The sequence below is a fragment of the Apostichopus japonicus genome, chromosome 11 (genome assembly GCF_037975245.1).
Source record: "Apostichopus japonicus isolate 1M-3 chromosome 11, ASM3797524v1, whole genome shotgun sequence".
Classification (NCBI taxonomy): domain Eukaryota; kingdom Metazoa; phylum Echinodermata; class Holothuroidea; order Aspidochirotida; family Stichopodidae; genus Apostichopus; species Apostichopus japonicus.
Genome location: NC_092571.1, coordinates 26,640,095 through 26,651,179, shown reverse-complemented (window position 1 = coordinate 26,651,179; position 11,085 = coordinate 26,640,095). Strand labels below are relative to the sequence as shown.

At 40.0% G+C, this 11,085-nt stretch overlaps 1 protein-coding gene across 6 annotated transcripts in view; it reads right to left on the bottom strand.

Annotated features, from left to right (window-relative positions):
* Positions 1 to 6,352: 6,352 nt before the first annotated feature.
* LOC139976424 (uncharacterized) overlaps positions 6,353 to 11,085 on the bottom strand; it is a 289,428-nt gene continuing 284,695 nt past the window's right edge. For all 6 annotated transcript variants that reach the window (XM_071985137.1, XM_071985139.1, XM_071985142.1 and 3 more), the window contains one exon: positions 6,353 to 11,039. In XM_071985137.1, the coding sequence (XP_071841238.1) occupies positions 11,001 to 11,039 (39 nt within the window). In that variant the 3' untranslated portion in view covers positions 6,353 to 11,000. The remainder of the gene's footprint in view (positions 11,040 to 11,085) is intronic.

Below are 11,085 nucleotides of genomic sequence, written 5' to 3'. Positions count from 1 at the left end.
CAGAGGTCCGGCGAATGTTCCCCCAGGTTGAGCGGTTGCTACGTCTCCTGCTCATCTCCCCAGCAAGCTCGTGCACAGCCGAACGTTCATTCAGTGCTCTTCGACGCATGAAGACCTGGCTCCGTTGCACCATGACACAGCAGCGCCTTAACCATCTCATGATCTGCCATGTGCATTGCGATAGGCTGGCAGCGTTGAGTCCACAGAGAATCGCAGGAGAGTTCATCAGATCATCAGACAGTCGTATACCGATTTTTGGGAACTTCTGAAACTGCGGTGAATTCTCCTAAGTTGGGTGTTGGGACAAGCACCGAGTGACCCAGTGATATATTCTGCAAATATTTAAGGTCAAGAAATCTGGACTCCCTGGGCCCCTGCTATCTATCACTTGCACCGTCATTTATCTCCCATTCTCCCAATATCCTAAATCTGCCCATTTAATTCGTTCGGGGGGGGGGGGGGGGGGGAGACCATTCGAAAGTGTATTGAATCTTGCACACATGTTGTTTGCATGGGTTCCAAGGGATTAGGTAAGCCATACAGGTAGATGGTGATGAGTTACTATGTTCATATCACAACCTCCAGTCCCTTGGACTGGACGGACGAATAGGGGTGTAGGTGTTAAGTAATTAAGACTACATGTATTCGCCGAATATGGTAGATCTTTATTGTTGAGTGCCGGCTAGGCGCTACACACGCTCTGCGCGCGGTGCCTTTTTCTGATTATTATTATTAAAGTACCTGGGCACATAACAACTGACGTCTCGCACCTACATGCATGTATGATATATACCACTCCACTCATCCCGGAGGTGACGGCGCCACTTTTTCAATATTTCGTTTGAGATGGACGCTGTGTAATTCGTCTCCCTTGGTGTCAGAACGGCATCTTTCTACCAGTACTTTCTGTCGGAATTTAGTTTTGTGAGACAAAATTTCTCCTCACAGATTTGGTTCTGACGTAACTAAAAACGACTCAGGAAGGCCATCTCCTGCGATCTAGGGGGTCTTATGTACCCAAAATTTTCTGGTACGCTACGCGCCAACCAATGGTGGCGCTCCGCTTAGATAGATGATAGTGTCCCCCTCACTTTCTGAAACCTGCTGACGCCCATGGTGGCGAGAGAATTTTGCGTTATGGCGAGTAGTCTTTTAGTCACGGTCGCTAAATAGCGACTTCTTTGTCGAGGCCTGATAATAAGCCTTTGGTAGAGATCAATCTGTATGCTGCATACAATAAAAGTTTCCATCTCGGCCATCAGCTCCCAATGTGTATATTGTTTGTCATATCTCAATCAAGGTATGACACTCCTCACGGAAAGCGCACATAAACGAATTTTTTGTAAACTTTCATGTAATTGTTCCTCCTTTCGCCTACAGAAGACCCCGCAACCTATGAAACCTTCTTGTGCGTGCTGCTGTTCCACCTCTAACTTCTAACCCTACACCCATTAAGCATGGTACTTTCGAATGTGATCGTACTTCGAGTTGTATCATTTGCAGCCACCACATTGTTGAATCCAATTCCATCACCAGCCACAGCATGTAACTAACCCACAAGACTAAGGGTCACATGATCACTTGCACAACCACTAATGTCATCTCTTGTCTCTCTTGTAGAGTTTGCGGCATCCAGTATGTTGGCGAAACCAAACCCACCCTCAAGAAGCGATTCTATGGTCACAGATCCACAGTCAACACCATGAAGACTGAGACCCCAATTGGAGAACACTTTAACTTTCCCAACCATACCATTAACGACATGTCCCTACAGGGGATTGAATCCTTAGGTAGCCGTCCTGAACTAGCACGAATCAGCAGAGAGAGGCTTGCTGTAGGTGCAACGCCTTCGCACCATTCAACCTCATGGGCTCAACATTCAGGAAGGACATGACTAACTTTTCTTCTTCCCCCTCCCTCCTTCTCCCCTTGTTCTCCCCCCCCCCCATCACTCCTCTTCTAATAGCTCTCTTCACCCTTTTTTCTCCACACCTTTCTGTCTTTGTCCTTCTCCAGTTTATTCCCTACCCCCTTCCCTTAATCCTCTCTTTGTCCCTCCACTGTTTATCTCCTACCTCTCCTCCTCCCCTGTTTGTTGCTTTCTTTCTTCTCTCCATCCCTTGTCTTCTAATCCCCTTACATCCATCTGTTTGTGTTCACCATGCTCATTAACCTGTCTGTATTCTGTGCGTGTTTTTGTCCCTTCTGGTACTGTTACTTGTCATTTAGCCTTTGAAGAAGATCCTGCCAGGATCGAAACGTCAGGCTAACTTACTTTTACACATTCATTAGTACGTGTAAGTAATCGGTACATGTGTACCAACGATCTTCCAACACCTGACCGTAAAATGTCATTTTGGGGGATATTTGCCCCAATTACAGAGCCATCTATCTATTTATGTCTTTTAAGCTTCTGATTTAGTCCTGTTATGTCTTACCTAGCTTGTAACTGATAGGTTTAGCTGATTGAAGCTTTATTACTGGTCTCACGATGGTATACGCGTAGCGAGTTGGGCGATAGGGCGCCCCACCCCAGTGAAAAAATGAGAGAATAAATGTGAAAAAGAAATGAAAAAAGAGAGAAAATAGAGGGGGGTGTAGGGGAGGTGGGGAAAAGAAATAGAGAGAGAGAGAAAGAGGGGACCATGAGTGGGGAGAATTTGGAGAACAATATAGAGAGATCTCACACAAAGCTTTAATGTGGGAAATTGGAATATCTCATTCCCATTTATGAATAAACATAGATTTCATAGGCATAGGTATATTTAAGACTTTTGCCCCCCAAACATTTGAAAAGATATCTAAGCCGGCAGCCTACATAGAGCCACCCTATCGCAAAGGAATGCAAACTAATAAAGTGTTGGCCACGAATACAGCGGCAGAAATCGAACAAAACTGTTTTTGGCCTTTTATTCACTCGATATGGCCGGTAATTTCTCTAAATGTGACCGGTTGTGCTACAGACAAACTGGCAACCCTGCTGTAGGCTGTAAACTTCAAACTGGTATCACACCTTGACACCATCATATTGGGTTTTTTTTGTATTACAGGCTACTGCCACAATACCACGGATTTGAATAGGCCACCCTAGATTTAGCTTCTATCTTGAGTGAATTAACTTTAGGCTAATCATATGCAGTATTTGAACATTCAATATTTCATTTTATTTTAGGTATTTGTTTCTCCTCAATATACAGGTTCAACAGTCAATAGTAACTGACATAAATGTAAATAAAACGAGGAAGGAAGTGGCCTAGAACACCTCGCAAGGCTTAACGAGTAGTGCAACTCCCTATGCAAGAGAAAACATATCAAAAGACACAACAAAATCAAAGGCCCCCTACACTCCCGAGGAAAAGAAAGAAAGAATGATCATAACATATTGAGAAAAAAGAAATAAGTCAACTGAAATGAGGCAGATATTTAAGATCGGAGAACAATGAAAGGAACAATCCTAATACTTACTTGAGTACAATGAGCTGAGATTCTTTGTAAATGAGTGTGGTGAAAAAAATTCTAAGAGTATTGGGCAAAAAATTCCATCACGTAATAGCACGAAAACGTAAACTATGATTTGTAATGTTAATCCAAGGACGTGGCATGCGCATGTCTTCGGCCTGTCTCTTGTTGTGTATTTGTAATTCTGTCTTGTAAGTAAAACAATCTTTGAAGACTGGATGAGTAATGTTATTTATAGAACGATAAGCAAAAGTGGCTATATGAACATTGATTAAGTGAGGAAGTTTGAGAATATTGACTGAAGCGAATAACTTGCTATTGTAATTATTGTAGTAAGCACACGATATATGGCGAATTGCTCTTTTCGCGAGAGTGAAAAGTTTTTAATATTATAATACGCTGTACCAGACTAAAAATAAGAGTAAAGTACAATGAACGAAGAATCTTCTGAGGTAGTGAATGCCTCAGCTTAAAAATAATTCCAACACCTCTAGCAGTATTCGTTGAAATTAATTTAATATGATTATCTCAGGTCAGAAGGGAAAACGTGTATAATTTACCCTATTTAAACACTTTCCATCCATTTTAATGTCAAATGACACTGTTCTCTTAACATCATTATAAAAAGTATGTAATTTGTCTTGCTCACATAAAGAGGTAATTTATTCGCAGAAAACCATGAGTAAACTTGAGAAAGTTCATAGCAAATTGTATTGTAACGTTGACCAGTGTCCCCGAAGTCCAGCTGCTTGAACTAATAAAACTCTTTAACACATATCAAGACAAAAATCGGAGAAGAGGTTGATGACTGGTTGATCTCTCATTTATTGATTTAATAAGTCGATCTTTGATCCACTGGCACATGAATTTACCACAGATTACGGCATTGGCAGACTTTACAGAGACTTTGATAAGCAGTTAACAGAAATGGTACAGGAATTGTCTGTACACTTAAGCAGTAACACAGTTATGCACGTAGGAAGTTACGCAATTACGCAGTTACGCAATTACGCAGTTACGCACTTACGCAGTTACGCACTTACGCAGTTACGCACTTACGCAGTTACGCACTTACGCAGTTACGCTAACTCGTGGAGGCATACAAGATATTTTATTGGGACTTACTCAACAACAGGCTTAAAGACTTAACCTGTTTAGATTACTAAATAAAACATCTCTTTTTGAATCACAACCGAACCAGTACGTGGTAAATGTTTTTACAGATGAAGGACAATACTAGCGTTTGTTGACACTAGTCTTTCTCACTACTTGCTTTGCTTAAGAAGACATAAAAGATATCTATAAAACAAACGCCCACATGAAACACACGGTATAGCGTTTGTGAGCCTCCTAGTGAAGTCGAAATTACAATTATCGAACCCCCTATAGAATGTGACAACAAATATGACGTCTTAAAAATACACCCTAGTTTCTTACTACTTAAATGCACTTAGCGCAACGATAGTTTTCTTAGAATTCCCTAGGTGTACGAACAATATCCCCAGTCACCCCAAAGATACCCGATTTTATCTTTCCTAAGACAAACAATTAAACCTAGAAGTCATGCCAAGCACATAATCGTGTGATAGAACAAAAATATACCAGTGAAGTGGTAGCAACTTACAGAAAATAGGCGTTCTCTCGGTTCTCTCTCTGTCAGAGGCCAATCTCGGAATACCTCGTGAGCGTGGTGAGCTAAAACTAATAAAACAATCTGCGCTACCACTAACAAGGGGAAACATCTCAAAATTCGGGTGCTGATTCAGCAAGATTTATAAACAAACAGGTGTACGATTTTCATTGGCTGTCCCCACCTGCAACTCGCAAAAGCTCTACACATATTTTTGGAGAGGGGCCATCAACGGGTAGAACTGAGGGAACGCTCATTCTACACATATTTTGGGAGAGGGGCCATCGACGGGTAGAACTGAGAGAACGCTCAATCCTAAAACGAATATTACAATAACAAATTACTTAAAGGGATACATTTCCGTTACAGTATCATTCACATGGTAGTAGGATTTCGACCAGTAAAAAATATTAGTATCGTCCGCAAAAAAGTGGTGGAACAATTCTCTGAAACAAGGTAAATGTCATAAACATAAACAATAAAGAGCAGCGGTCATAAAATAGAACATTGTGGGTCATCACATACAATAATCAATGTATTGGAATTAACATTTTTTAATGTTGTAAGTTGCATTCTATTGGAAAAATAACTTGCAATCCAATTAAGTGTTTTAACTCTGATACCATAATGATACATAGTTTCATACATAAAATCTGGTGATCGATGGTGTAAAACGCTTCACTAAAATCTAAAAAAACACCCACTGAGGTCAGTTTCTTGTCCAAAGCGTCACACAACCTATCCAAAGCGTTTGTTAAGGCAAGTTCCTTTGAGGGTCATGGACGGAAGCCGTATTGACCTTTAAACAAAATATTGTGTTAATCAATGAAACTATGAATTCAATTATTAATTAAAGAGGCAGAAACGTCTCTTACACGAGTGGACTTTGTCATTGTGGGGAAAAGGTTGTTGGAAAATACAATATTCGTGAATCAGAAGACCAATTCTTGAGTAAATCAATATTAAAATCGTCCATTATGTAACCGTCTTTGTTTTCACAAGAGATACTCAGCATAGAATTGATGAATATATAAGTGTTGAATATGTCGACTTCTTGACCATTGTCTGTCACTATGATATCATGGTAATTAACTATTGATTCAAATTTCAGACAGTTCTAGAAAACATTGAACCAAAACTTAATATGTTACTCAACTGGATTCAATATAAGAGACTTTAGCATATTGAATTACGAGAAAAACTACATATTGTTGGATTCACAATTTAAACGCGGAACACAGAATGAAGACACAAGACGAAAAATTTCATGTTAAAGATGTATATTGATAACCTCTAAACACGATGCTCAGGGGCGTAGCGAGCGGGGGGTGTGGGGGGGTGTCACACCCCCCCAATAATTTGGTCGCTGTCGGCAAATTTTGGGTCTGTCGGCAAAAGGAGAAAAGGTGAAGAGAGCGGAAGGGGAAGAAAGAAGGAAAGCTGAATAGAAAAATGAGAACGGGAGCTTCTTCCGTGCCAAATTTGACTTAAAATATGCACCAGATTGCATCTAAGGACGTTCAAACTAATTTTTCCAAAGGGGAGGGGTAGACCCCCTACCCTTAGACCCCTCCCCCCTTTCAGTCACCACTTCCAGATCCGTCGGCAAATCAAATTTGACTTAAAATATACATCAGATTGCATCTAAGGACGTTTCAAAACTAAAAATTTGACCCCTCCCCCATTTCAGTCACCACTTCTAGATCCGTCGGCAAATCAAATTTGACTTAAAATATACACCAGATTGCATCTAAGGACGTTTCAAAACTAAAAATTTTACAAAGGGGAGGGGGACACCACCATTTCAGTCACCACTTCCAGATCCGTCGGCAAATCAAATTTGACTTAAAATATACACCAGATTGCATCTAAGGACGTTTCAAAACTAAAAAATTGCCAAAGGGGAGGGGGACACCCCCTCCCCTTAGACCCCTCTCCCATTTCAGTCACCACTTCCAGATCCGTCGGCAAATCAAATTTAACTTAAAATATACACCAGATTGCATCTAAGGACGTTTCAAAACTAAAAAATTGCCAAAGGGGAGGGGGACACCACCATTTCAGTCACCACTTCCAGATCCGTCGGCAAATCAAATTTGACTTAAAATATACACCAGATTGCATCTAAGGACGTTTCAAAACTAAAAAATTGCCAAAGGGGAGGGGGACACCCCCTCCCCTTAGACCCCTCTCCCATTTCAGTCACCACTTCCAGATCCGTCGGCAAATCAAATTTAACTTAAAATATACACCAGATTGCATCTAAGGACGTTTCAAAACTAAAAAATTGCCAAAGGGGAGGGGGACACCACCATTTCAGTCACCAATCAAATTTGACTTAAAATATACACCAGATTGCATCTAAGGACGTTTCAAAACTAAAAATTTGCCAAAGAGGAGGGGGACACCCCCTCCCCTTAGACCCCTCCCCCATTTCAGTCACCACTTCCAGATCCGTCGGCAAATCAAATTTGACTTAAAATATGCACCAGATTGCATCTAAGGACGTTTCAAAACTAAAAATTTTCCAAAGGGGAGGGGGACACCCCCTCCCCTTAGACCCCTCCCCCATTTCAGTCACCACTTCTAGATCCGTCGGCAAATCAAATTTGACTTAAAATATACACCAGATTGCATCTAAGGACGTTTCAAAACTAAAAATTTTACAAAGGGGAGGGGGACACCACCATTTCAGTCACCACTTCCAGATCCGTCGGCAAATCAAATTTGACTTAAAATATACACCAGATTGCATCTAAGGACGTTTCAAAACTAAAAAATTTACAAAGGGGAGGGGGACACCACCATTTCAGTCACCACTTCCAGATCCGTCGGCAAATCAAATTTGACTTAAAATATACACCAGATTGCATCTAAGGACGTTTCAAAACTAAAAAATTGCCAAAGGGGAGGGGGACACCCCCTCCCCTTAGACCCCTCTCCCATTTCAGTCACCACTTCCAGATCCGTCGGCAAATCAAATTTAACTTTAAATATACACCAGATTGCATCTAAGGACGTTTCAAAACTAAAAAATTGCCAAAGGGGAGCGGGACACCACCATTTCAGTCACCAATCAAATTTGACTTAAAATATACACCAGATTGCATCTAAGGACGTTTCAAAACTAAAAATTTGCCAAAGGGGAGGGGGACACCCCCTCCCCTTAGACCCCTCCCCCATTTCAGTCACCACTTCCAGATCCGTCGGCAAATCAAATTTGACTTAAAATATGCACCAGATTGCATCTAAGGACGTTTCAAAACTAAAAATTTTCCAAAGGGGAGGGGGACACCCCCTCCCCTTAGACCCCTCCCCCATTTCAGTCACCACTTCCAGATCCGTCGGCAAATCAAATTTAACTTAAAATATACACCAGATTGCATCTAAGGACGTTTCAAAACTAAAAAATTGCCAAAGGGGAGCGGGACACCACCATTTCAGTCACCACTTCCAGATCCGTCGGCAAATCAAATTTGACTTAAAATATACACCAGATTGCATCTAAGGACGTTTCAAAACTACAAATTTGCCAAAGGGGAGGGGGACACCCCCTCCCCTTAGACCCCTCCCCCATTTCAGTCACCACTTCCAGATCCGTCGGCAAATCAAATTTGACTTAAAATATGCACCAGATTGCATCTAAGGACGTTTCAAAACTAAAAAATTGCCAAAGGGGAGGGGGACATCCCCTCCCCTTAGACCCCTCCCCCATTTCAGTCACCACTTCCAGATCCGTCGGCAAATCAAATTCTCCACACCCCCCCAACAAAAACCCCTTCGCTACGCCCCTGACGATGCTTACTACGGTTAGAGGTTTAAACTGTTAAAACAAACTCTCCGGACTTCATCCCAAATTCTATAGAGGCCCAGAAAAAGTAATTCTGCAGATGAACTGTAACTCTGATTTCAAGCCAGTTCAAACTCGACTGAAACTCTGCTGAAACTGCCAAAAATTACATACACAGAAAACTATATAATATAGGAAATTCTCTCTATGCGCTGTCTAGACAAACACAGACACATCCTAACGATTGTCAAACTACTAGGTTAAGCATAACGTTAAAGCAAACGAACAGCAAAAATCCGAGAGGAGTGACAAAATCGATAATCCAGTTATCAATTCCATTTAAAAACAGAAAAGTTATATACACCCATGCAAACAACAAAGAAAAAAATAAGTATTTATCAAAATAGACCCAGTGCACATGCAGAGTCACAAACTCACTACTCAATATATAAAAGTTAAATATACTCATGCAAACAACAAGGAAAAACATAAGATTAAATGACAATTGTCAAGTTAGACAAATTCATTATCACAGACGATAACATTCTAACCATATTAAAGAACGCTCAGCCAAATCTCTCCATGGCACCGCCGTTACATTTTGGTCATTCCTAGAATAACAATGTCTCTAGAAACATCATACTTGCATGACCTAAATCTTTACAGAATAGGCTTAACACAATTGTATCCCATCTGATAGCATTAATCATGATTGTGGTAAGGTGAACAATTGACGAAAACTGGTGAGGATCTGCAAAAGAAACATGTCTCACTTTCGAGACAAAAATACTCAATAGACAATGTGGTGCTCGACGGTTGGCACCGAAAAAAAATTTAGTTTATAATTGACATATCAGCATAAAAAAAACCCACTTAGTCTTCATTATCACGGGGATCGCTAAAGGCACGAAGAAAAAGGTGTTGATTTTCAGTGCTCATCTAAACATGAGCGAGAACAAAAATTACTTTTTACCTTCAAACAATGTTGCATATTAGCGGACATTCAACACAATCTCTTTACTAGTATTACAGACAGGACTTTCTCCTATATCACACTTCTCAGAAAGATTACTTACAGTTTCTGTTTACAAGCTGTCAACATAATCATATAAATTTCCAACATCTAAGTCCAAGTAGATCACTGACAACCTTACACCTGTCTATGCACCAGATCTCTACCAATAAAGTAACCTTCAGTATGATGTTATTTCCATGTCATAGTTCGGCCATTTCTTAGTAGCTTAATTATAACCTCTGTTTAAGGACAAAGGTATATATGTGGAAAGTAACTTGCTGTCCCATCCTCTGTAATCCATTGTCAAATAGTTGATAAGATGTAATTTCACAAATTGTATTCAGTGTGATTCAACCTGCAGGAGCCATGATTAGCAAGGCTCAATGAAGCTTGCCCCTTCCCCTGTCACACCCATTTTTATACAGTAGTAGATGTCTAGCCAGATGAAGCTCTAACATACTCTGTTTAAATCAAGTTTTTGTTTCTGTCCTGATTTCTTGTCCACATACCGGTGTGACATTATTATCAATTTATTGCATTCAGTATTTGATCATATACTTCTCAATTTAAATAGAATCTGATGAGATCCCATCTGGTCTGAAAATCTGGTTATTTTTATTATTTGATCAGATTCCTGGCGTGTTTTTTAATAAAATATTCTGATCAATGTAAACAGAGTCTGTTCGGTGCCCGTCTGATCAAGCAAACTGTTCAAATTTGACAGGGATCTGATCATATTTTAACAGACATTTTTAAGAGTGCAAAAGTGATAGTGATCTCTGAATATGAGTTCGCATCGATAAACATTTGAGGAATGACACTACAGTGTATATCAATTCTAGTACAATTAGAAAGCTTATTACGTTATTAAAGATCTTACAATGAAGATTTATTTTCATTATTATAAATGATCAATTGGTGTATATTAATAGAACAGAGGACATTAATGCGTTTAAGAGCAGTGCCCCGTTACAAATTCAATGAATAATTAATTAAACAAATAAAACAACTAGAAAAGGATTAAACCAACTGACAAGCTGGTAGCTATAATTGTTAATGATTATAATTTAATTTAGGTCGTAGCAATGTAAAACGTATCTGTCGTTTCATGCGTAATTTAATTCATTAGCTTGTACCACTTGCATCTGAAAGGAAACACAAAATGACTTGCATTTATTAAGAGATCATTAC